Raw genomic sequence first — 27828 nt, 5'->3', positions numbered from 1 at the left:
AAGCCATCGAGTCGCTAAAAACAGCTTTGGGCCCTGACTCTGTTAGGTGCATCGAGGAGGCTCAAGCACGTGGGGAGATCCCGTCCGAACTGACCCTCGTCCGGATGGAATTCCTCATTGGCGCCAAACCCCAGAACCTCCCTCGGGGGCCGGCGCCTCACAACTTGAGCCGCCTCGGGGAAATCCCCTCCGTGCCTTTCAGTTCCGCATGGAGGGGTTTCCTGTACGGGCTGCTCCTGCACACTCTCAACTTTGCCATCCTCGCCGGCCATCCGGACACGCCATGGCGTACCATCTTGCTGTCCAGAGGAGGCGGGGGTCCCCGATGGAGGGCACTCTATGCGGGAGTCCTCCCACTATTCATCGGGGACTTGGCCTGGAGGGTGGTGCATGGAGCAGTGCCGTGCAACAAATTTTTAAGCCGGTTCACGGACTCCCAGGCCGCCTGCAATTTCTGCGGTCTGGAGGAGTCCGTGTTCCATGTTTTTATTGAGTGCACGAGGTTGCAGCCCCTATTCCATTATTTAAAGGGGCTGCTCCTGAAATTCTGGCTGCACTTCAGTCCCACTCTCCTGATCTTTGGGCACCCTCTGCGGAGGGGAGCGGGTAGGTCCGAGGGCCTCCTCGTAGGACTGCTCCTGGGCACGGCCAAGGGTGCCATCAGCCGGTCCAGGCAGCGGGCGGTCGAGGGGGTCGTTCAACCTGACTGCCTGCCTCTCTTCCGCTCTTACATCTGGTCCAGGGTGTCCTTGGAGATGGAGCACGCGGTGTCCACCGGTACGCTCGCGGCCTTCCGCGTGAGGTGGACACCGGAGGGACTGGAGTGCATCATCATGCCCGGCAACCAAATTTTAATTTGATTTTACGTTTTAAAGTTTAATTTGTTTTAATTGCCGGTGCTTTTAGTGTCCCCCTCCCCTTTTATAGGGGACACTGGAGTAAAAAATGTGATTTTAGTGCCCAAAAAAAAAACAAACAAAAAGAAAAACACAAAAAAAACCCACAAAAATGAAAAAAAAGGGGCTTTGTAAATGTCTGGTGTGTCATCCAGGTCGGGTGGCACCGATTAATGCTTTATGTTTTGCAGATAAACTCCAAAAAGAGTTTCATGCAAAAGGACCCCCAGGTCCCTCTGCACCTCAGCATGTTGTAATTTCTCCCCATTCAAATAATATTCCCTTTTACTGTTTTTTTTCCCCCAAGGTGGATGACTTTACACTTTCCGACATTGTATTCCATCTGCCAAACCTTAGCCCATTCGCTTAACCTATCCAAATCTCTTTGCAGCCTCTCTGTGTCCTCTACACAACCCGCTTTCCCACTAATATTAGTGTCATCTGCAAATTTTGTTACACTACACTCTGTCCCCTCTTCCAGGTCATCTACATATATTGTAAACAGTTGTGGTCCCAGCACTGATCCCTGTGGCACACCACTAACCACCGATTTCCAACACGAAAAGGACCCATTTATCCCGACTTCCTGCTTTCTGTTCGCCAGCCAATTCTCTCCATGCTAATGCATTTCCTCTGACTCCGCGTACCTTTATCTTCTGCAGTAACCTTTTGTGTGGCACCTTATCGAATGCCTTTTAGAAATCTAAATACACCACATCCATCGGTACACCTCTATCCACCATGCTCATTATAGCCTCAAAGAATTCCAGTAAATTAGTTAAACATGATTTCCCCTTCATGAATCCATGAACTTATCCAGCTTGTACAGTCCTACCCCCTCAGGAATCTGGCTGTTCACACTCGCCCCTCAGAATGTCCTGCAGCCTCTCAATGACATCCTTGACCCTGGCACCAGGAAGACAACCTACCTTCCTGGAGTTATGTCAGCGGCTGCAGAAAGGCCTGTCTGGTCCCGTAACTGTTGAAACTCCTTTCAATATTGCCTTCCTGACCTTGCACCATCTCCCCCCGCCCAATCCTCCTCCGCCCTCCTCCGTACAATTGACCCACCCATGATGCCTTGGACTTGGCTCTGGCTATTCTCCCTGAGGAACCACCAGTATAGACAATGAGATGCACTCGAGGTCTCCTGCCCTACCTGCCTGGCCCTCCATGTCTTTCTGGCAGTCACCCATTCCCTCTCTGCCTGCACACTCTTATGCTGTGAGTTGACGATCGTCTGAAAGGTGCTCCGAAACCCGGAGCTCGAGCTCCTCCAGATGACGACACTTGTTGCACACATGGTTGACCAGGACATGAGAAGCGTGGTTGTTCCACAATAGGGTTTCATCTGTTTAAACAGAAACAACTACACTGTGTTATTTCCTGAAATAATACCTGCTGTCTGTCCTGAATGGATCCCTGTCACTACCAAATGCTGCAATGTTTGCTCCACCCCACAAGGTTCTATCTGTTTAAAGCCACAACAGAAAGGTCCAGTAACCTCCTGCAGTTTGAGAGAAACCAGCTTTAACAGTGGGGCAGAGTTTCAGCCAATAAGGCAGATCCGTGCAAGACTCGCCCTTCGCACACTCTGATTGGTTGGATGACCAACCGCCTGCCGGTCCTCCAGCCCTGCCCCCGCTCTTCCTATTGGCTGGGAGCTGCCATCATTCAGCTGGGCAGTGTGAGTTGAGCATGCGAGGTGGGTGAGGCAGGGGATGAGAGATGAGCAGTGCGAGGGAGCGGGTTAATAAAGGACGCATTTATTTGTGCTGAAAAAATGGCCACCATGCTCCACTGTTTGTCGATGATTGGTCTCCTTGGAGTATAAGACACACCCTGAAGTTTCACTGAAATGTGCAACTGGAACAGCCCATCCCAAGGTTGCACTGACTTTGCAAATTGTAACTTGATCCACTTTGACTTCTTGAAGCAAAACAGCACAGAGCGCCCCAGAAGTCAGCAAAGGCCAGCCAAAGTGCCTTATCCTAGCCCCAGTGCATTCCTCCCCGAGCCGAACTGCCATACCTCAGTCCCAGTGCATGCCTCCACCAGCCGAAGTGCTTTACCCCAGTCCATCCCTCCCCCAGCCGAAGTGCCTTACCCCAATCCCAGTGCATGCCTCCCCCAGCCAAAGTGCCTTACCTCAGTCCAAGAGCATGCCTCCCTCAGCCAAAGTGCCTTACCCCAGTCCCAGTACATGCCTCCCCCAGCCAAAGTGCCTTACCTCAGTCCAAGAGCATGCCTCCCCCAGCCAAAGTGCCTTACCCCAGTCCAAGAGCATGCCTCCCCAGTCCTGCTTGGCAACACCTGCATGGAATGATTCAGTCGGGGAGGCGGGGCTGGGGGGACTTGACATAAAGAACATAAGAAATAGGAGCAGGAGTAGGCCATACGGCCCCTCGAGCCTGCTCCGTCATTTAATACGATCATGGTTGATTCGATCAGTGACTCAGGTCCATTTCCCTGCCCCCTCCCCATAACCCCTTATCGGTTAAGAAACTGTCTATGTCTGTCTTAAATTTATTCACTGACCCAGCTTCCACAGCTCTCTGGGGTGGGGCTTGTCGCCTGTCAGTCAGAAAAGTGCAGAACAAATAGTTCCCTGGGTTAATAAATCCCGGGGGGACACGGGCTTGACAGAGCCTGAGTGCGGGCCCAGGCCCGAGAGACAACACTCCGCACCATCCGCTTCACACACACCCGGGCTCGGCCCCAGGCCCCGAATCACAGCACACAGGCCCTGTGTTTGCCCCCCAGTTCCAGGCCCGCTCAGTGAGCGCCCGGGGGAGCGGCCTCAGCGGCCACCATCTTGGTCAGGGTGGAGGGGGGAGTGTACTCAGCGGCAGCCATCTTGGTCAGGACGAGGGGGGAGTGTACTCAGCGGCCGCCATCTTGGTCAGGGCGGGGGAGCGGGCTCAGCCATTCAGATGAACCAGTCCGTGCCGGTGTTTATGCTGTGCTCATGAATTAGAGAGCCTCAGTATGGGGAGTGGGCAGGTGAAAGCAGCTCTAGTTAGGGCGAAGGGTGCGTAATGAATGAAGAGATGATGCTGGAATCACATGGCGACTGGTGGGGCCTGGTGACAGATTATTGTCAGAAGACCCTTTTCAGGCAGGTTGATGATGAGATGTAACCAACACAACAACTTTATCTGTCTGTTCTTGTCCCAAAATCCCCAAATCTAATGTCACTAATTTATTTTTCTGTGAGAAATGTAGAGGTGTGAAAGAAGGGAGGAAATGAGGCTTGCGCAGGAAAGAAGATTCCTTGAATGAACACATTGTGAGGCTGTTTTGTGACTCGCCTGTGAGAGGTTAAAAACATGAAATGGAAAAGGGCACGTCCAGTGACATTTTTATTTTCAAAAGTGCTTTCTAAGTTAATCACTATATCCTAAGCCAAATATGCTATTGACTATCCCAATCACTAATCCCAATCCTAACAAATAACCACAAACCACACCCACTAACCCCTAAACCTACATCTAAATGCAGCCCCTAACCAAGGCCAAGAACTTAAGAAATAGGAGCAGAAATAGGCCCCTTGAGTCCGCTCCGCCATTCAACAAGATCATGGCTGATCTGATCTTGGCCTCAATTCCACTTCCCTGCTCTCTCCCCACAACCCTTGACTTCCCTACCTTTCAAAAATCAGTCTATCTCTAACTTAAATATATTCAATGACCCAGCCTCCACTGCTCTCTGGAATAGAGAATTTCAAAGATTCATGGCCCTCAGAAGAAATTCCTCCTAATTTCCAATTTAAATGGGTGACCCCTTATTCTCAGACTATGCCACTTTGTTCTAGATTCCCCCACAAGAGCATACAGAGATGAGTGGAAGAGCTAAAAACCTGATAAAGGAAGTATTTAAACAATTATTTTGATGTAAGTAATACTGCAAGGTATGTTAGTAACAAGTAATTATAATCAACTAACCCATCAAAATTAGCAAAGGAAATTACAAAGATCAGAACATTTCAAAGGCGATCACATGCAATATGTGTGGAGTTCTACTAACTGCATTCAAAAATCGTTAAACAATACAGAAAATAACAGATTTCCAGTCTTAAGCAAAATAGTTCTTTCAAGGGCTGGTTGAAAGGAACGTCAAATGAGTGTAAAATGAGATACACCAGTTCAGTCCATGACACCCACAAGCCGTATACTCAAACGAAACAAGCTTGGGATTTGATGTGGTAAAAGATGAACTGCGTCAGAAGTGAAATAATCTAGAGTAAGAAAAGACCCAAAATGGAAGGGAAGGAAACATTAATTAGTCTCCTCTTATTATGGAGAAATCAAATATTCGACACACGGTGTTTGAAACAAGCTGATGTATTCACTATTTATACAGAACCTTAATCTCCAGCTCAGGTATAGGGATTATGTAGAGCAGCAGAAACAAGGTCTAATTGCTAGAATGAACATGGTTCAGTGCCCATTGCAATCAGAATCTTCATCATAGGCAGTCCCTCAAAGCGAGGATGACTTGTTTCCACGCCAAAAAGGAATAAGTTCACAGGTGTTTCAATGAAGGACCTAATATTCCAGATCCCGAATTACATCCTGAAGGGTGGAAGATGCCTGTGTGTGGATTTTTTTTAACATGTGGTGGCCGTTGCACACCAGCCAGCACATGGGCTTGACAGAGCTAGGTCTTGGTCCAGTGGCAAGGATTAACCAAGACGACTGGAGACCAGCTCTGCTGCACGGACCGAGCGCGCACACATATAGCAGTGTGGGCTGGCCCGTGCTGCCCCTGGACCCTCGACCCTTTTAGGTCCCAAACTCACGCCTCTCCTGGGCCCCGGTCACTTCCTTCGACAAACTCTTGCTCCTTTGCCCCTCCTGCTGTGCCTGCCCGCACTGCAATGAGCGACGTGATTTCGCAGCCGTCGCCCTCGTATGCCGCCGCACACTGCTCCCTCTGATGGCCCAGGCCTACTGATGGTCTTGCAGGCCGGGACTGCGTCGCCGCACGCTGCTCCCTCTAATGCAGTCTTTCAATCCCAGTAAATCCTCTTCAATTCACCATTGGCCTTTCAATGGCAGTGCATTTACCCAGCATTCCCGGCGGGGAGAATGTGCCGAACCCAGACAACAGCGGCCCAGTGCGCAGGCGCGGGACCTGGCTGTGTTTGGACCATGCGCGGCGCGTGTAATGGCGGAGCGGACACGATGAACATGTGCTGCGCGAAAGAGCCCGTTTTCAGCGGGGCGGAGGGGAGTAATGGACCTGCGGGTAACCGCGGAGGCATCATAAACAACTAGTGCCCGCCGGAAGTACGGAATAATAATCGGAATACCGGCGGCTGCAACCTTGGGGCTTTCTCTCGGTCACAGGCCCAGGGTAACTGCGGCCATCTTTATACAGGAAGTCAAGGTCAGCGCTCCGCCATCTTGATTCAATGAGCAGCAAAGCGCATGCGCGGCCATCTTGGTGCAGGAGCAAGGTGAGCTACGTCAGTGTCTGTTTCCAACCGGGCCGCCTGGGTAAAGCGACAACTTAATTATTTTATTGTCACTCTTAACATCTCGGATTTCTCAGCATCTCTCCTAAAGGCGCTGCTCAGTGCTAAGCTTACGGTTTACGTCCCAGACAATTGTAACAGGAAAACCCCAGAGCTGTTCACTCCCAGGGTTAGAATCCCCATGTACAGTCCCAGGTTTGCAATCCACGTTAACAGTCCCAGGGTTATTATCTCCTTATAACATAAGAAATATGAGCAGGAGTAGGACATTTGGCCCCTGGAGCCTGCTCCGCCATTCAATAAGATCATGGCTGATCTGATCAGGGACTCATCTCCACTTCCCTGCCCACTCCCCAAAACACCTTAGATAGAAAATGTCTATCTCTGTCTTCAATTTATTCAATGTCCCAGCCTCCACCGCTCTCTGAGGCAGAGAATTCCATACATTTACAACCCTCTGAGCGAAGAAATTTCTCCTCCTCTCAGTTTTAAATGGGCGACCCCTTATTCTGAGACTATGAACCCTGGTTTTAGTTTACCCTACGAGTGGAAATATCCTCTCTGCATCCACTTTGTCGATCATATATTTCAATAAAATTACATCTCATTCTTCTGAATTCCAACGTGTATCGGCTCAACCTATCCTCATAAAACAACCCCCTCATCTCCGGAATCAAACTCAGAACTGCCTCCAATGCAAGTATATCCTTCCTTAAATATGGAGACCAAAACAGTATGCAGTGCTCCAGGTGTGGTGTCACCAATATCCTGTACAGTTGTAGCAGGACTTCTCTGCTTTTATATTCTATCACCCTTGCAATAAAGGCCAACATTCCATTTGCCTTCCTGATTATTTGTTGTACCTGCATATTAACTTTGTGTTTCATGCAAACACCCTCAGGTCTCACTGTCCTGTAGCACTTTGCAATTTTTCTCCATTTAAATTAAAATTTGCTTTTCTATTATTTCTGCCAAAGTGGATAACCTCACATTTTCCCACATTATACTACATCTGACAAATTTTTGCCCACTCATTTAGCCTGTCTATATCCCTTTGCAGATTTTTTGTGTCCTCAATTTGCTTTCCCACCCATCTTTTTATCATCAGCAGACTTGGCTACATTAAACTTGGTCCTTTCATTCAAGTCATTAATATAGATTGTAAATAGTTGAGGACCCAGGACCGATATCTATGGCACCTCATTAGTCACCATTTGCCAACCGGAAAAAAACACATTTATCGCGACTCTCTGTTTTCTGTTAGTTAACCAATCCTTTATCTATGTTAATATACTGCCCTAAACCCCATGAGCTTTTATCTTGTGCAGTAACCTCTTATGTGGCACCTTATCAAATGCATTCTGGAAATCCAAATACACCACATCCACCAGTTCCCCTTATCACCCTGCTCATTACATCCTCAAAGAACTCCAGCAAATTTGTCAAACATGATTTCCCTTTCATAAAGCCATGCTGACTCTGCTTGATTGAATCATGCTTTGCTAAATGTCCCGCTACTGCTACCTTAATATTGGACTCCAGCATTTTCCCAACGACAGATGTTAGACTAACTGGTCTATAGTTTCCTGCTTTTTGTTTGCCTCCTTTTTTTAAATAGAGACGTTACATTTGCGGTTTTCCAATCTGCTGGGACCGCCCCAGAATCCAATGAATTTTGGTAGATTACAACCAATGCATCCACTATCTCTGCAGCTACTTCTCTTAAGACCCTCAGGTCCAAGGGGCTTGCCTGCCTTCCGTCCCATTATTTTACCGAGTACTACTTCATTAGTGATAGTGATTGTATTAAGTTCCTCCCTCCCTATAGCTGTTTGATTATCCACTTTGGTATTACTCTCAGTGACCGAGTGTTTTTCTGCAATTAAACTAATCTCGGACTGTTTCTGTCCAATATTAACTCCTGCACGGTCCCAGAAAACATTTAAGGCAGAGATAGACAGATTTTTGAGTGATAATGGAGTAAAGGGGTATGGGGAGTGGGCAGGGAAGTGGAGCTGAGCCCATGATGAGATCAGCCATGATCTTATTGAATGGGGGAGCAGGACCGAGGGGTCAAATAACCTACTCCTGCTCCTATTTATTATCTTATGTTAACTGCCCCTAGCCAGAGTCAGCATCCTCTGGGATTGAGCGACAGGGAGGGAAGTCAGTGAGTGTAGAACTGAACTCAGCCAGAATCCGTACCTTCAGGGGAGGGAAACCAATGAGTGTAGAACTGAACCCAGCCAGAGTCAGCATCTTCAGGGGAGGGTAACCAGTGAGTGTAGAATTGAACCCAGCCAGAATCCATACCTTCAGGGGAGGGGAACCAGTGAGTGTAGAACTGAACCCAGCCAGAGTTGGTGATGATAATTGGGAGCGGAGGACAAGCTGCCTTCAGACGTGCGATGTGTTTGAATTTTAGGACAGTGACGGGGAAGTGTGTATGGGGCGGGGATTTACAACTTTGGAGGAACAAGAGAGGAAAGAATGTTCCATACAATCTAAAATTGTCGGTTGTGAATTAATGTCCTTTACTTGCAGTAATGATTTTTGTAAACTCTTTTTGCAGAGTATTCGAAGGGCAGGATTTGCAGACGAGAAAATCAAATCAAACATTCGTCAAGATCTGACTGAATCACTCGATTCATCAGGGCCTGAATATCATCGGCCTTTGAATGTGGAAGGAGAAATGTTTGTCTGTTCTGTCTGTGGGAACAGATTTCAAACATCAGTGTGACTGGAAAAGCACCGAGACACACACACCCGAGTGAGAGTGTTCCAGTGCACTGATTGTGGAAAGAGCTTTAACCAGATTCACAGCCTTAAAAAATATTGCACGATTGACAGCGGGAAGAAACCGTACACGTGTTGTGTGTGTGAACGAGGCTTCAACTGATCATCCCACCTGGAGAGACACAAGGACACCCGCACCATGGAGAAACCGTGGGAATGTGGGGACTATGGGAAGAGATTCAATTACCCGTCTGAGCTGGAAGTTCATTGGCGCACTCACACTGGGGAGAGAACATTCACCTGCTCTAAATGTGGGAAGGGATTCACTCGTTCATCCCACCTGCTGAAACACCAGCGAGTTCACACTGGGGCGAGGCCATTCACCTGCTCCGACTGTGGGAAGGGATTCACTCAGTCATCCAGCCTGCTGACACACCAGCGAGTTCACACTGGGGAGAGGCCATTCACCTGCTCTGAGTGTGGGAAGGGATTCACTCGGTCATCCCACCTGCTGAGGCACCAGCAAGTTCACACTGGGGAGAGGCCATTCACCTGCTCCGAGTGTGGGAAGGGATTCACTCTGTCATCTAGCCTGCTGACACACCAGTGAGTTCACTCTGGGGAGAGGCCATTCACCTGCTCTGAGTGTGGGAAGGGATTCACTCAGTCATCCACCCTGCTGATACATCAGCGAGTTCATACTGGGGAGAGGCCATTCACCTGCTCCGAGTGTGGGAAGGGATTCACTCAGTCATCCACCCTGCTGATATACCAGCGAGTTCACACTGGGGAGAGGCCGTTCACCTGCTCCGAGTGTGGGAAGGAATTCACTACCTCATCCCATCTTGCAACTCACCAGCGAGGTCACACTGGGGAGGGGCTGTTCACCTGCTCCGACTGTGGGAAAGGGTTCACTGTGTCATCCCACCTGCTGACACACCAGCGAGTTCACACCCGGGAGAGGCCGTTCACCTGCTTTGACTGTGGGAAGGGATTCACTACCTCATCCAGCCTGCTGACACACCAGCGAGTTCACACTGGGGAGAGGCCGTTCACCTGCTCTGACTGTGGGAAGGGATTCACTCAGTCATCCAACCTGCTGAAACACCAGCGAGTTCACACTGGTGAGAGGCCATTCACCTGCTCTGAGTGTGGGAAGGGATTCACTCTGTCATCTAGCCTGCTGACACACCAGTGAGTTCACACTGGGGAGAGGCCATTCACTTGCTCCGATTGTGGGAAGGGATTCACTACCTCATCCCACCTGCTGACACACCAGCGAGTTCACACTGGGGAGAAGCTGTTCATCTGCTCTGAGTGTGGGAAGGGATTCACTCAGTCATCCAACCTGCTGAAACACCAGTGAGTTCACAGTGGGGAGAGGCCATTCATCTGCTCTGAGTGTGGGAAGGGATTCACTTCTTCATCCCACCTGCTGAGGCACCAGCGAGTTCACAAGTGACTGCAGGGTTTGGGTTCTGCTGTTGTCCCAGACTGAATCGAGTCCATTCTGACTGTTGGGCTTTCTTTCTGCTGATATTGATTCCCCCTATAACTGGGCTGGAGTTTAATATTCTGGATATTTGACAAATTAATCAACGGGAAAATGGTCAGATAAAAAATAACACTGATTGTGATTGCATCTCTAATTCACTCTTTAAAAAACATAAGAAAAAGGAACAGGAGTAGGCCATTGGCCACTCGAACCTGCTAAACCATTTAATAAGATCACTTTGCTGCCCACTCCCCATAACCCTTCACTCCATTATCGTTCAAAAATCTGTCTATCCCCACCTTAAATATATTCAGTGACCCAGCCTCCACAGCTCTCTGGGCGGAGAATTCCACCGATTTACGACCCTCTGAGAGTAGAAATTTCTCCTCACCTCAGTTCTAAATCCCATATTCTTGAACTATGCTCCTTAGTTCTAGATTCCTTACAAGTGGAAACATCCTCTCTGGCATCCACCTTGTCGAGTCCCCTCAGTATCATATGTTTCAATAAGATCACCTCTCATTCTTCTAAACTCCAATGAGTATAGGACCAACCTGCTCAACCTATCCCCATAAGTCAACCCTTTTATCTCAGGAATCAAACTAGTGAAGCTTCTCTGAACTGTCTCCAATGCAAGTATATCCCTCCGAAATAAGGAGATCAAAACTGTATGCAGTAGTCCAGGTGTGGTCTGACCAATACCCTGTACAGTTGCAGCAGGACTTCCCTGCTTTTATACTCCATCCCCCTTGCAATAAAGTCCAACATTTCTATTAGCTTCATAATTGCTTGCTTTATCTGCATGATAACTTTTTGTGTTTTACATACAAGGACAACCAGGTCCCTCTGTACTGCAGCATTTTGTAATAGCTCTCCATTTAAATAATAAATTGTATTTTTATTTTTCCTGCCAAAGTGGATAACCTCACACTTTCCCACATTATACTCAATCTGCCAAATATTAACCCACTCACTTAGCCTGTCTACATCTATTTGCAGATGTTTTTGTCCTCCTCTAATTTGCTTTCCATCCATCTTTGTATTATCAGAAAACTTGGCTACATTACACTCAGATCCTTCATCCAAGTCATTAATATAGATTGTAAATAGTTAAGGCCGATCCCTGCGATACCCCACTAGTCAGCGTTTGCCAACCGGAAAATGACCCATTTATCTGTCTTCTGTTAGTTAGCCCACCCTCTATCCATGCTAATATATTAAACCCAAACCCATGAACTTTAATCTTGAGCAGTAACCTTTTATATGGCACCTTATTGAACGCCTTCTGGAAATCCAAATACACCACCTCCACTGGTTCCCCCTTAGCCACCCTGCTCATTACATCCTCAAAGAACTCCAGCAAATTTGTCAAACATGATTTCCCTTTCCTAAAACCATGCTGACTCTACTTGTCTGTATTATGCTTTTCCAAATGTCCTGCTACTGTTTCCTTAACAATGGACTCCAGCTTTGTCCCAAAAGCAGATGTTAGGCTAACTAGTCTATAGTTTCCTGTTTTCTGTCTCCCTCCTTTTTTAAATAGCGGTGTTAAATTTGTGGTTTTCCAAACCGCTGGGACCTCTCCACAATCCAGGGAGTTTTGGGAGATTTCAACCAATGCATCCACTATCTCTGCAGCCACTTCTTTTATGACCGTAGGATGCAGGCCATCAGTTCCAGGGGACTTCTCCACCTTTGGTCCAGGGGATTTGTCCACCATTAGTCCCATTATTTTACCGCTTACTTTTTCTTTAGTGTCAGTGATAGTTTAAAGTTCCCCCTTCCCTATAGCCCCATGGTTATCTATTATTGGGATGTCTTTAGTATCTTCTACCTTTAAGACTGATACAAAATATCAGAAGGGTTTTCAAATACTGACAGCTGCAACAAATGGAGCTAAAGTTTGTTAAACAATTGGCAATAAAATGAATTAAAGCTGCAGGTTGATTTTGGATTTCTCGGGGATGGAGCAAGACATGATGTGCCCTGAAATACCGCCGGTGTCCAGTAGATGACGCTGTCCCTCAAATTAATTCAGACTGATTGGAGCGTGACTGCTCCTGGAGCAGGAGGAATGAAGGTGACCTCTGGCGTTTGTGATCTGACAAAGAATTGGAAAGATTGGCTACGAAAAATTTAAATTAAAAAAAAAATAAATCAAAAAAATGAAGGCAGATCCGGGTCAACACTGAACATACTGCACCCCCACAGAGACATCACACACTGCCCCCTCCCTGGGGCAGCTCAGGGTCAGACACTGAACATACTGCACCCCACAGGGACATCACACACTGCCCCCTCCCTGGGGCAGCTCAGGGTCAGACACTGAACATACTGCACCCCACAGGGACATCACACACTGCCCCCTCCCTGGGGCAGCTCAGGGTCAGACACCGAACATACTGTACCCCACAGGGATATCACAGACTGCCCCTCCCTGGGGAAGCTCAGGTTCAGACACTGCACCCCACAGGGACATCACACACTGCCCCCTCCCTGGGGCAGCTCAGGGTCAGAAACTGAACATACTGCACCCCACAGGGACATCACACACTGCCTCCTCCCTGTGGGAGCTCAGGGTCAGACACTGAACATACTGCACCCCACAGAGACATCACACAATGTCCCCTCCCTGGGGCAGCTCAGGGTCAGACACGAAACATACTGCACACTATTGGGAATGCACCAACTGCCCTGTCTCTGGGGGAGTCACTGCTGGAGCGTCCACAGACAGAAAGGAAACTCCTCCAAACATTCTGGTTATGAATCCCGAGTCAGATTGATGCCGAATCACCACATTCTGCGCTGCAGCCTGGGAAGCCACAGAGACCACGTGGGATCTCACAGACCCTGGAGAAGTCCCCCCAGCTTTGGCCCACAGACCTGGAACACTGGGCATCCACAGAGGGGGAGCGATCATTCTGCTCCCCCAGATCCCACATGTTAGCTCCACTCTGACTGTGAGCTGTAGGGAGTTCTCCTTCCCCGAAGATGCTGATTCTGGCTGGGTGCAGAAATACAAAGGACACACTCAGGAAATGTGCCCCACTAACTGAGCACTGTACAGAACTGGAGCAGGCAACACCTCCCTCAATTGTCCTGCTCCCAGACTGACCCAGAGCTTCCTCACCCTCCGCTGACCCAGACTGACCCCCCCTCACCCTCCCCGTACCAGACTGACCCAGACTCCCCCTCACCCTCCCCTGTCCCAGACTGACCCAGAGCCCCCCTCACCCTCCCCTGTCCCAGACTGACCCAGACCCCCTCACCCTCCCGTGTCCCAAACTGACCCAGACCCCCCTCACCCTCCCCTGTCCCAGACTGACGGAGACCCCCCTCACCCTCCCCTGTCCCAGACTGACACAGACCCCCCTCACCCGCTCCTGTCCCAGACGCCCCCCTCACCTTTCCTGACCCAGACCCCCCCTCACCCTCCCCTGTGCCAGACCACCACCCCCCCCCCTCACCCTTCCCTTTCCAGACTTCTTGAAAATTTTTGATAGAGCAGCCCCTTGTGTGGCACTTTATCAGATCGAAGCCTAGAACATAAGAACATAAGAAATAGGAGCAGCAGTAGGCCATTTGGCTCCTCGCACCTGCGCTGCCATTCTATACGATCATGGATGATCTGTTCATGGACTCAGCTCCACTTCCCTGCCCGCTCCCCATATCCCTTTATTTCCTTATCGCTTAAAAATTTTGTCTATCTCCGCCTTAAATATATTCAATGAATCAGCTTCCACAGCATCTGGGGCAGAGAATTCCACAGATGTACGAACCTCAGAGAAGAAATTCCTCCTCATCTCAGTTTTAAATGGGCAGTCCTTATTCTGAGACTATGCCCCCTAGTTCTAGATTCCCCAATGAGTTGAAATATCCTCTCTGCATCAAGCTTGTTGAGACGCCTCTCTATCTTATATGTTTCGATAAGATTCCCTCTCATCCTGCTGAACTCCAATGAGTACAGGCCCAATCTACTCAACTTATCTTCATAAATCAAACCCCTCATCTCTGGAATAAACTGAGTGAACCTTCTCTTCTGAACTGCCTCCAATGCAACTATGTCCTGCTTTAAAAATGGAGACCAAAACTGTATGCAGTACTCCAGGTGTGGCCTACTAATACCCTGTACAGTTGTAGCAGGACTTCTCTGCTTTTATACTCTACCCCCCTTGCAATAAAGGCCAACGTTCCATTTGCTTTCCTGATTACTTGCTGTACCTGCACACTAACTTGTTGTGTTTCATGCTCAAAGCCCCCCAGGTCCCTTTGTACTGCAGCGTTTTGCAATTTGGCTTCATTTAAATAATAATTTGCTTTACTATTTTTTCTGCCACAGTGGATAACCTCACATTTTCCCACATTATACTCATCTGCCAAAAATTTGCCCACTCACTTATCTCTTTGCAGATTTCTTGTGTCCTCCTCACAAGTTGCTTCTGCACCCATCTTTGTATCATCAGCAAACTTGGCTACATTACACTCAGTCCCTTGATCCAAGTCATTAATATAGATTGTAAATACTTGAGGCCCCACCACCGATCTGTGCGGCACCCCACTAGTTAGTTTGCCTACCAGAAAATGATCTATTTATCCCGACTCTCTGTTTTCTGTTAGTTAGTCAATCCTCCAGCCATGCTAATATATTTTACCCCCAACCCCGTGACTTTTATCTTGTGCCGTAACCTCTTATGTGGCACCTTTTCGACTGCCTTCTGGGAATTCTGCTCCACAGTTCAATATGATCATGGCTGAACAGCCAAAAATCCATGTGGTGCTTCTGACAAAGAATTCCAATGCTGGGCCCAGCAAGAGCAAGTAAAGGGGACAAGATTTAATCTAACAACACGTGGGTTCTTTTCAGAGCCACCCACAATGTAGTACCCTTGTTTAAGAAGAGAGAAAGGGATAGGCTGAGTAATTACAGACCTGTCAGGCTAATCTGAGTGGTGGGAAAATTATTGAAAAAACCCTGAAAGACAGGATAAATCTGCATTTAGAAAGGCAAGGATTAATTGGGGACAGTCAGCCCGGATTTTTTAAGGGAACTTCGTGTTTGACTAACATGATTCAATTATTTGAGGAGGTAACCAAGAGGGTCGATGAGGGTAGTGCGTACGATGTAGTGTATAAGGACTTTAGTTAGGCTTTTGATAAAGTTCCAAATGGTAGACTCGTTATAAACATTAAAGCCCATGGGATACAGGGCAAAGTGGCAAGTTGGATCCAAAATTGGCTTGGAGGTAGGAAGCAAAGGGTAATGATTGATGGATGTTTTTGTGACTGGAAGGATGTTTCCAGTGTGATTCTGCAGGGCTCAGAACTGGGATCCTTGCTTTTTGTGGTTATATATTAACAATTTGGATTTGAGTATAGGGAGTATGATTAAGAAGTTTGCTGACGACACTAAAATTGGCTGTGGTTGATAATGAAGAGGAAAGTCATGGGCTGCAGGAGGATGTCAATCTACTGGTCAGATGGGCAGAGCAGTGGCAAATGGAATTTAATTCAGAGAAGTGTGAGGTGATGGACTTTGAGAGGGCTAATACGGAATGGGTATACACATTAAGCGGTAGTCCACTTAATAGTGTGGATGACAAAGGGATCTTGGAGTGCTTGTCTATAGATCCCTGAAAGTAGCAGGCCAGGTATAAGGTGATTAAGAAGGCACACGTAATGGTTGCCTTTATTGGCCGAGGCATAGAATATAATAGCAGGGAGGTTATGGTTAAGTTGTATAATACTTTAGTTAGGCCACAGCTGGAGTACTGCGTGCAGTTCTGGTCGCCGTATTATCGGAAGGACATGATTGCACTAGAGAGGGAGCAGAGGAGATTTTCTAGGATGCTGCCTGGAATGGAGAATCTTAGTTATGAGAACAGATTGGATAGGCTGGGTTTATTCTCATTGGAACAGAGGAGGTTGAGAGGAAACCTCATTGAGGTGTACAAAATATTGAGGGGCCTGGACATAGTGGATAGTAAGGGTCTATTTCCATTGGTGAAGGGGTCTATTATGAGGGGGGCATAGTTTTAGTGTGAGTTGGTGGAAGGTTTAGAAGAGATTTGAGGGGGGGGGGGGGTTCTTTACACAGAGGGTTGTGGGGATCTGGAACTCGCAGCCTGCTAGAGTGGTGGATGCAGAAACCCTCACCACTTTTAAGAGATGGTTGGATGGGCACTTAAAGTGCCATAACCTGCACGGTTACAGACCTAGAGCTGGTAACTGGGATTAGACTGGATGACCTTTTGTTGGACGGTGCAGATATAATGGTAAGTACTGCAGGGAATAGAATATGACCAGGGTGATCTCCTGGACTCATTTCGATCACCTGGATAGGTCGGAGAGGAATTTTCCCAGATTTTTTCTCCCTAAATTGGCCTGGGTTTTTATCAGTTTTTGCCTCTCCCAGGAGATCACATGGCTCTGGTTGGGGTCGAATGTAGAATGTTTCAGTATAAGGTGTGTCGCAGTTGTTTGAGGTGGACTGGTTGGGCTGGGTGCTCTTTGCCTTTCTGTCATTGTTCAAAGGTTTAAATGTAACCTTTAGGGCTGCTGACCAAGGGCCGTGCAGCTTTTTGTCGGCCGGTGCGGACATGATGGACGGAAATGGCCTCATTCTGTGCTGTAAATGTCTATGTTCCTATATTTTTATTATGTGAAAGGGCTGCGTACTGTCTGAAGAAACTGATCTATTGATCACAATCTTATCACCTGTGCTTCAGTGGGTAGCACACTCGCTTCTGAGTTAGAAGGTTGTGGGTTCAAGTCCCAATCCAGGGACTTGAGCACAAAGTCTAGGCTGTCACACCAGTGCAGTGATGCGGGTAAGCTGCATTGTTGGAGGTGCCATCTATAGGAAGAGACATTAAACCGAGGCCCCTTCAGCTCTTTCAGGTGGATGTAATAGATCCCATGGCCACTATTTTAAAGAAGAGCAGGTCAGTTATCCCCAGTGTCCTGGCAAATACTTATCCCTCGATCAACATAACACAACAGCTTATCTGGTCATTATCACATTGCTGTTTGTGGGAGCTTGCTGTGCGCAAAATGGCTGCTGCCTTTCCTACATTATTAAAATGTCTACATTTCAAAAAGTACTTAATTGGCTGCGAAGCACATTCAGAAGTCCGATGGTCGTGAAAGGCGCAATATAAATCCAAGTCTCTATTTCTCTGCTTAATATTAAATCCCTACGGTTGATAAGCTGGGAGTTTTCTGACCAGGTGATCCTCAGTCGATCTCAGTTATAAACCAGTCAATGTCTGTTGAACATGTAATAATGTAGATCCACAAACAGAGCAGCGAGTTTGCTGTTCAGATTATTGCATATATATATATATACTAAAAATTAATGAACCTTCCTCGTAAGATTTTTGCCTGAGAACAGAATAGAAACACAAAGAACAGAGTATAAATCAGGAGGGGTTGTAACTAACATAGAAACGCAGAAAATAGGTGCAGGAGTAGGCCATTCGGCCCTTCGAGCCTGCGCAATCATTCAATAAGATCATGGCTGATCATTCACTTCAGTACCCCTTTCCTGCTTTCTCTCCATACCTCTTCATCCCTTTAGCCATAAGGGCCATATCTAACTCCCTCTTGAATATATCCAATGAACTGGCATCAACAACTCTCTACGGGAGGGAATTCCGCAGGTTAACAACTCTCTGAGTGAAGAAGTTTCTCCTAAATGGCTTACCCCTTATCTTTAGACCATGTCCCCTGGTTCTGGACTTCCACAACATCGGGAACATTCTTCCTGCATCTAACCTATCCAATCCCGTCAGAATTCTATATGTTTCTATGAGATCCCCTCTCATCCCTCTAAAGTCCAGTGAATATAGGCCCAGTCGATCCAGTCTCTGCTCATATGTCAGTCCTGCCATCCCGGGAATCAGACTGGTGAACCCTCGCTGCACTCCCTCAATAGCAAGAAAGTCTTTCCTCAGATTAGGAGACCAAAACTGAACACAATATTCCAGGTGAGGCCTCACTAAGGCCCTGTACAACTGCAGTAAGACCCCCCTGCTCCTATATTTAAATCCCCTAGCTATGAAGGCCTACATACCATTTGCCTTCTTCACCGCCTGCTGAACCTGCATGACAACTTTCAATGACTGATGTACCATGACATCCAGGTCTCGCTGCACCACCCCTTTTCCTAATCTGCCGCCATTCAGATAATATTCTGCCCTCGTGTTTTTGCCACCAAAGTGGATAACCTCACATTTATCCATATTATACTGCATCTGCCACGCGTTTGCACACTCAACTAACCTGTCCAAGTCACCCTGCAGCCTTTTAGCGTCCTAGTCACAGCTCACACCGCTACCCAGCTTGGTGTCACCTGCAAACTTGGAGATATTACACTCAATTACCTCATCCAAATCATTAATGTATATTGTAAATAGCTGGGGTCCCAGCACTGAGCCCTGCGGCATCCCACTAGTCACTGCCTGCTATTCTGAAAAGGACCCGTTTATCCCGACTCTCTGCTTCCTGTCTGCCAAACAGTTTTCTATCCCATCAGTACATTACCCCCAATACCATGTGATTTAATTTTGCACACCAATCTCTTTGTGGGACCTTGTGAAAAGCCTTTTGAAAGTCCAACTACACCACATCCACTGGTTCTCCCTTGTCCACTCTACCAGTTATATCCTCAAAAAATTCCAAAAGATTTGTCAAGCAGGATTTCCCTTTCATAAATCATGCTGACTTGGACCGATCCCATCACTCCTTTCCAAATGTGCTGCTATTTTGTCTTTAATAATTGATTCCAACATTTTCCCCACTGCTGATGTCAGGCTAACCGGTCTATAATTATCCATTTTCTCTCTCCCTCCTTTCTTAAAAAGTGGTGTCACACTAGCTACCCTCCAGTCCATAGGAACCAACCCAGGGTCGATAGACTGTTGGAAAATGATCATCAATGCATCCACTATTTCTAGGGCCACTTCCTTAAGTATTCTGGGATGCAGACTATCAGGCCCCAGGGATTTATTGGCCTTCAATCCCATCAATTTCCCTAACCCAATTTCCCACCTAATAATGATTCCCTTCAGTTCCTCCTTTTCACGAGACCCTCGGTTCCCTAGTATTTCCAGAAGGTTATTTGTGTCTTCCTTCGTGAAGACAGAACCAAAGTATTTGTTGAACTGGTCCGCCATTTCTTTGTTCCCCATTATAAATTCACCTGAATCCGACTGCAAGGGACTACGTTTGTTTTCACTAATCTTTTTTCTCTTCACATAGCTATAGAAGCTTTTGCAGTCAGTTTTTATGTTCACAGCAAACTACCTCTCATAATCTATTTCCCCCCTCCAAATTAAGCCCTTTGTCTTCCTCTGCTGTATTACAAAATTCTCCCAATCCTCAGGTTTACTGTTTTTTCTGGCCAATTTATCTGTCTCTTGCTTGGATTTAACGCTATCCTTAATTTCCCTTGATAGCCACGGTGGAGCCACCTTCCCCGTTTTATTTTTAGTCCAGACAGGGATGTACAATTGTTGAAGTTCATCCATGTGATCTTTAAATGTTTGCCATTGCCTATCCACCGTCAACCCTTTAAGTATCACTCGCCAGTCTATTCTAGCCAATTCACGTCTCATATCATCGAAGTTACCTTTCTTTAAGTTCAGGTCCTTAGTCTCTGAATTAACTGTGTCACTCTTCATCTTATTAAAGAATTCTACCATATTATGATCAGTCTTGATGACATCATTCAAGAATTTGTGATTGTGGCGAGCAACAAATCTGATTGGTCTCTTTAAACATTCAATCATAGAAATATAGAAGAATGGATATTGATATGGCGGCCAATGAACCAATCACATTCATTTCCTTCACTCACCCCTCATTAGCATAGGGCTGTGGGAAGATATTGGTGCTGCCCATATAATGCGGGCTCGGAGCAGAGTTTCCTCAAATCTGCGCCGGACTGAACGACACAATGCCTGATGGAAAGTAAAGTTACCGCCAACAACGTAATCAAGAAAACCCCACCGAAGGGCAGTAAGAAGCGCCGAAAGTCGAGGAAGGAGAGTTACTCCATCGACATCTACAAAGTGATGAAGCAGGTTCACCCCGACACCGGCATCTCCGCCAAGGCCATGGGCATCATGAACTCGGTTGTGAATGATATTTTGGAGCGCATCGCGGGTGAGGCTTCCCGCCTGGCCCATTACAACAAGCGCCGCACCATCAGCTCCCGGGAGATCCAGACCGCCGTGCGCCTGCTGCTGCCCGGGGAGCTGGCCAAGCACGCCGTGTCGGAAGGGACAAAGGCGGTGACCAAGTTCACCAGCTCCAAGTAAAACTGTACGCTGTCCTGAGAGAACAAACCCAAACACAACGGCTCTTTTAAGAGCCACCCACAGCCTCTCTGAAAGTGCTGCACAAACGCATCAGCCTTTAGACTCAAATCACTAATTATTTCCTGAATAAGTGTGTGAGAACCTTTGCAGTTCCAGCTGTAGATTTAGTTTGGAATTCTCCGATAAGCAGCTTCACTGTCCGGTTCGACCTCAGCGTCGCTGGCATTTCCCGCCCACAAACTACAAACATGGTTTTTGGTCGCTCTCAGATCCGTTCATTTACCCCGCCTGCCGAATAAAGAGCTTGTTTAGGGGCTGAGACTCAGGTTTCAATCACACGTCCTCTCTCACAAGCACTTTTCAAGTTTATTTTTCAATTCCTGTTGCGGCTCAGTTCATTTATTAACCCGACACTCCGCGCAATGTGACAACCCAGAATGGGAGTTCTTACAGAGACCATCCAAAAAGAGTTTCTTACAGAGACCAGAACGGGGATAGTTTGAACACTCTGTCCCTCTTCTCTTTTCACAGAAGGACTCCCAGTTCTGGGCTCACTCCCGCCATCAATCGATAATCTATGAACGCTCACTTTTACAAAGATTGAGTTGGAATGTGTCCCGTTACAGAATCAGTGAGGATTGATTCCCGCCCATTACAGAGAGATTGAAACAGTACCCACATTTAATCCTGATTGTAATAGCCTGGAATTTGCAAGTGAAATATGGATTAAGATAAAAGGAAACAAAAAGTGTTTGGAAATATTTGGCTAATGGTAAAGTTACAAACATAATCCGCAATTTTAACAATTATTGACGGGATGTTTGAATTTCTAAATCGTTCGAGGACTGACTGTTGAGAACAGTAATTTCCGCCCAGGTTTCATTGGCGGGCTAAACAGGCTGCGATTGGTCATCAGAAATGACCAATGAAATTCACCACAGAGCGACCAATCACAAGTTCGCTCCCTGCATTTCTTCCAGAAGGTATAAGGAAGGCAGATATGAGAGGAGTTTCTCATTCTTTCTCTGAACGTGTGGATTGTGGAAATGTCTGGACGAGGAAAAAACAGCGGTAAAGCTCGGGCCAAGGCCAAGTTTCGATCCTCCAGGGCCGGACTGCAGTTCCCTGTGCGCTGTGTTCACAGGCTCCTGCGGAAGGGGCACTACGCTGAGTATGTGGGTGCTGGAGCCCCGGCCTTATGGCTGCTGTGCTCGAGTATCTGACCGCTGAAATCCTGGAGCTGGCCGGCAAAGCGGCCCGCGACAACAAGAAGACCCGCATCATCCACAGACAGCTGCAGCTGGCCATCCGCAACGACCAGCAGCTCAACAAGCTGCTGGGAAAGGTGACCATCGCTCAGGGCGGGGTGCTGCCTAATATCCAGGCTGTGCTGCTGCCCAAGAAAACCACCAATGTGTCCAAGAGCAAGTAAAATGGACAGGATTTAATCTAATAACTCAAAGGCTCTTTTCAGAGCCACGCAGAGTTTCTGTGAAAGGGCAGGTGAATGTTCTATGGATTGCAGTTGTTGTTGGATCTATGGACCATAATTATCCCATATCTAGTTTAATATATTAAATCTCTGCAATGAAGCTGGGCGTTTCCTGATCTCGGTTATAAATCAGTCACTCTCTGTCGAACATGTAGCTATCTAGATCATCAAACACTGCCGCAAGTTTGCTGTTAGCGGATATTCGGATCAGTGAATCAATAGAGAGAGAGACCGACTTCAGACGTAGATTGGGTCTGTAATGGATCCGTTGGTAAGGATCACGGCCTGCATGTCATTGTGAAGCAGGCAAAAGATGTTGACAAACTTTTTGGGGCATCCAAAACGGAGGAGGACGATCCATAGACCCTCATGGTTGACAGTGCCAAAGGCCTTTGTAAGATCGAAAAAGGCCATGTATAAGGGCTGGCGCTGTTCCCTGCATTTTTCCTGCAATTATTGCGCTGCAAAGATCATGTCTGTTGTGCCCCGTAGGGGACGAAATCCGCATTGTGATTTCGGGAGGAGCTCCTTGGCCACAGGGAGAAGACGATTGAGGAGAACTCGAGCAACAACTTTCCCAGTGGCTGATCGCAGGGAGATTCCCCTCTAGTTGCCGCAGTCGGACTTGACCCTTTTTAAAAAAATGGTCACAATCACTATAGATTGTAAATAGTTGGGGTCCCAGCACTGATCCCTGTGGCACCCCACGTGTTACTGATTGCCAACCCGAGAATGAACCATTTATCCTGACTCCCTGTTTTCTGTTAGTTAGCCAATCCTCTATCCATGCTAGTATATTACCCCCAAGCCCGTGAACTTTTATCTTGTGCAGAAGGTGTCACGACCCATGTATTTAGAAACATAGAAATTTACAGCACAGAAGAAGGCCATTCTGCCCATCGTGTCCACACCGGCTGACAAAGAGCCACAGGGCTCTTGGTCAACAGCCCTAAAAGTTATATATAAACCTATGAACAATGACAGAAAGGCAAAGAGCACCCAGCCCAACCAGTCCACCTCACACAACTGCGACACTCCTTATACTGAAACATTCTACACTCCACCCTAACCAGAGCCATGTGATCTCCTGGGAGAGGTGAAAACCAGATAAAAACCCAGGCCAATTTAGGGAGAAAAAATCTGGGAAAATTCCTCTCCGACCCATCAAAACTAGTCCAGGAGATCACCCTGGCCGTATTCTATTCCCTGCAGTACTTACCATTATATCTGCGCCGTCCAACTAATCCAGTCTAATCCCAATTACCAGCTCTAGGTCTGTAACCGTGCAGATTATGGCACTTTAAGTGCCCATCCAGCCATCTCTTAAAAGTGGTGAGGGTTTCTGCATTCACCACTCTTCCAGGCAGCGAATTCCAGATCCCCACAACCCTCTGCGTAAAGAAGACCCCCCTCAAATCCCCTCTAAATCTTCCACCAACTACCATAAAACTATGCCCCCTCGTAATACACTCCTCCACCAATGGAAGTCAACCATTACTATCCACTATGTCCAGGACCCTCAATATTTTGTACACCTCAATGAGGTCTCCTCTCAACCTCCCTTGTTCCAATGAGAACAAACCCAGCCTATTCAATCTGTCCTCATAACTAAGATTTTGCATTCCAGGCAGCATCCTAGTAAATCTCGTCTGCACCCTCTCTAGTGCAATCATGTCCTTCCTATAATACAGCAACCAGAACTGCATGCAATACTCCAGCTGTGGCTTAACCAAAGTATTATACAATTTAAGCATAACCTCCCTGCTTTTACATTCTATGCCTCGGCCAATAAAGGCAAGTATTCCGTATGTCTTCTTAATCACCTTATGTACCTGGCCTGCTACTTTCAGGGATCTGTGGACAAGCACCCCAAGGTCCCTTTTTTCATCTACACTATTAAGTGGCCTACCGCTTAATGTGTATACCCATTCCATATTAGCCCTCTCAAAGTGCTTCACCTCATACTTCTCTGAATTAAATTCCATTTGCCATTGCTCTGCCCACCTGACCAGTAGATTGATATCCTCCTGCAGCCCATGACTTTCCTCTTCATTATCAATCATGCAGCCAATTTTAGTGTTGTCTGCAAACTTCTTAATCATACTCCCTATATTTAAATCTAAGTCATTGATATATACCACAAAAAGCAAGTGACCCAATACTGAGCCCTGTAGAACCCCACTGGAAACAGCCTTCTAGTCACAAAAACATCCATCAATCATTACCCTTTGCTTCCTACCTACAAGCCAATTTTGGATCCAACTTGCCACTTTGCTCTGTATCCCATGGGCTTTATACTTCATGACCAGTCTGCCATGTGGGACCTTATCAAATGCCTTGCTAAAGTCCATATACTGCATCATATGCACTACCCTTATTGACCGTCTTGGTTACCACCTCAAAAAATTCAATCAGGTTAGTCAAACACAATCTTCACTTAACAAATCCATGCCGACTGTCCCTAATGAATCCTGCCTTTCAGGATTGTTTCCAATAATTTTCCCACACTTGAGGTTGGCTGACAGGCCTGTAATTACTCGGCCTATCCCTTCCTTTCTCCCTTCTTAGACAAGGTTACCATATTAGCAGTCCTCCAATCCTCCGGCACCATGGCCAAACCAAAGTGGACTGGAAAATGAGGGTCAAGGCCTCTGCTATCTCCTCTTTTGCATTTGTTCATGGGATGTGGGCGTCGCTGGTGAGGCCAACATTTATTTCCCATCCACAATCGCCCCTTGAGAATGTGGTGGCGAGCTACCTTCTTGAACTGCTGCAGTCCGTGTGGTGAAGGTGCTGTTAGGGAGGGAGTTCTACCCTTGTGTAAACAAGAGGTGATCCAAAACTCCGCTGCCTTGTGTCCTAACTTGCACCAAGTCCCACTCACCCATCCCCCCTGTGCTCACTGCCCCGTGTCCTAATTCACACCAAGTCCCGCTCACCCATCACCCACTTTGCTCGTTGATCTATATTACCATCCCGGTTAAGCAAAGCCTCGATTTCAAAATTCTCATCCTTGTTTACAAATCCCTCCATAGCCCGTTGCTCCTCCCTATCTCTGTAACCTCCTCCAGCCGCTACATCCCTCCCTATCTCTCTAACCTCCTCTAGCCCCTACACCTCTCCCGATCTCAGCAACATCCTCCAGCCCCTACACCCCTCCCAATCTCTGTAACCTCCTCCAGTACCTACACCCCTCCCTTTCTCTATAACCCCCTCCAGCCCCTACACACCTCCCTATCTCTGTAACTTCCACCAACCCCTACAACCCTCCCTGTCTCTGCAATCTCCTCCAGCCCCTACACCCCTCCCTATCTCTGTAACCTCCTCCAGCCCTTGCATCCCTCCCTATCTCTGTAACTTCCTCCAGCCCCTCGCCCCTCCCTGTGTATGTAACTCGCTCCAGCACCTACCACCTCCCTATCTCTGTAACCTCCTCCAGCCTGTACAACCCTCCCTGTCTCTGTAATCTCCTCCAGCCCCTACACCCCTCCCTGTGTCTGTAACCACCTCCAGCCCCTCGCCCCTCCCTATCTCTGTAACCTCCTCCAGACCCTGCACCCCTCCCTATCTCTGCAACCTCCTCCAGCCCCTACACCCCTCCCTATCTCTGTAACCCCCTCCAGCCCCTACACCCTTCCCGACCTCTGTAACCCCCTCCAGCCCCTACACCCCTCCCTATCTCTGTAACCTCCACCAGCCCCTACACCCCACCCTATCTCTGTAACCTCCTCCAGCCCCTACACCCCTCCCTATCTCTGTAACCTCCTCGAGTTCCAAAACTCCCCGCGATGTCTGCGCTCCTCTAATTCTGCCTTCCTGAGCATCCCTGATTATAATCGCTCCACCATCTGTGCCTTCTGTTGCCTGAGTCCCAAGCTCTGGAGCTCCCTCCCTGAACCTCTCTGCCTCTCTACCTCTCTCCTCCTTCAAGATGCTCCTTAAAACGGACCTCTTTGACTGAGGTTTTGGTCACCTGCCATAATTTCTCCGAGAGTGATAGAGCACAGAGTCAGGCCATTCAACCTCAGCAACCACTTGCATTGATATAGCGCCTTTAGCCGAATAGTACGTCCCAAGCCGTTTCACACGGGGCAATTATCAAAAAATATTATAATCAGGGATGTTCAAGGGGCCAGAATTGTCGGGGGGGTTTGTGGGGCTAGAGGGGCTTACAGAGATAGGGAGGGCTGAGGGGCTGGAGGAAGTTACAGAGATAGGGAGCGGTGTAGGGATTGGAGGGGGTTACAGTGATAGGGAGGGATGAGGGCCATGGAGGGATTTGTAAACACGGATGAGAATTTTGCAATCGAGACTTGATTACTTACACCCAGGACATGGAGTGAGGCTGTCTCCTGGTGGTGAGTTACTGCATTACAACCATAACATGGAGCGAGGCTGCCTCCTAATGGTGAGTTATTGAATTACACCCAGGGCATGGAGCAAGGCTGCCTCCTGGTGGTGAGTAACTGAATTACACCCAGGGTATGGAGCGAGGCTGCCTCCTGGTGGTGAGTTACTGAATTACACCCAGTACATTGAGCGAGGCTGCCTCCTGGTGGTGAGTTACTGAATAACACCCAGGGCATGGAGCAAGGCTGCCTCCTGGTGGTGAGTTACTGAATTACACCCAGGGCATGGAACGAGGCTGCCGCTTGGTGGTGAGTTATTGTATGACATCCAAGAAAATGGGCGAGGCTGCCTCCTGGTGGTGAGTTACTGAATTCCACCCGAGGCATGGAGCGAGGCTGCCTCCTGGTGGCGAGTTACTGAATTACACCCAGGGCATGGAGCGAGACTGCCTCTTGGTGGTGAGTTATTGAATTACACCCAGGTTATTGAGCGAGGCTGCCTCCTGGTGGTGAGTTACTGAATTGCACACGGGACATGGAGCTAGGCTGCCTCCTGATGGTGAGTTACTGAATTACACCCAGGACATGGAGCGAGGCTGCCTCCTGGTGGCGAGTTACTGAATTACACCCAGGACATAGAGCAAGGCTGCCTCCTGCTGGTGAGTTACTGAATTCCACACAGGACATGGAGCGAGGCTGCCTCCTGATGGTGAGTTACTGAATTACACCCATGACATGGAGCGAGGCTGCCTCCTGGTGGTGTGTTACTGAATTAAGCCCAGGACATGGAGTGAGGCTGCCTCCTGGTGGTGAGTTACCAGAGGTGAGAGGAAAGGCGAAAAATATGCAGCAATTTGTTGTGCTTGGGAATGGGCTGCCTGAAAGGGTAGTGGAAGCAGATTCAACAGCAAGTTTTAAAAATCAATTGGAAAAAAACTCCAAAAAGGAAATAATTGCAGGGCAATGGTGAAAGAGCAAGGGGTGGGGTTAATTGGAGAGCTCCACCAAAGCGCCTAGGTGTAATACAATAACTCACCACCAGGAGGCAGCATTCATCCAAGT

At 47.8% G+C, this 27828-nt stretch overlaps 2 protein-coding genes across 2 annotated transcripts in view; one reads left to right on the top strand and one right to left on the bottom strand.

Annotated features, from left to right (window-relative positions):
• Positions 1-27828, bottom strand: part of LOC139273549 (zinc finger protein 850-like) — a 700279-nt gene that overhangs the window by 584496 nt on the left and 87955 nt on the right. The gene's annotated exons all lie outside the window — the stretch shown is intronic.
• On the top strand, positions 6064-11521 carry LOC139273526 (zinc finger protein 664-like). Its single transcript, XM_070890474.1, has 2 exons — positions 6064-6357; positions 8948-11521. Exon 2 carries the CDS (start codon positions 9311-9313, stop codon positions 9719-9721), a length of 411 nt encoding a protein of 136 aa, XP_070746575.1. The 5' UTR covers positions 6064-6357; positions 8948-9310; the 3' UTR covers positions 9722-11521.

Source organism: Pristiophorus japonicus, chromosome 9, assembly GCF_044704955.1.
Source record: "Pristiophorus japonicus isolate sPriJap1 chromosome 9, sPriJap1.hap1, whole genome shotgun sequence".
Taxonomy (NCBI): domain Eukaryota; kingdom Metazoa; phylum Chordata; class Chondrichthyes; family Pristiophoridae; genus Pristiophorus; species Pristiophorus japonicus.
This window is presented reverse-complemented; position numbering and strand designations above follow the sequence as displayed.

Bases quoted from the DNA above. Each gene is read 5' to 3' on its own strand.
- LOC139273526 (XM_070890474.1), top strand. From the start codon at position 9,311: ATGGAGAAACCGTGGGAATGTGGGGACTATGGGAAGAGATTCAATTAC.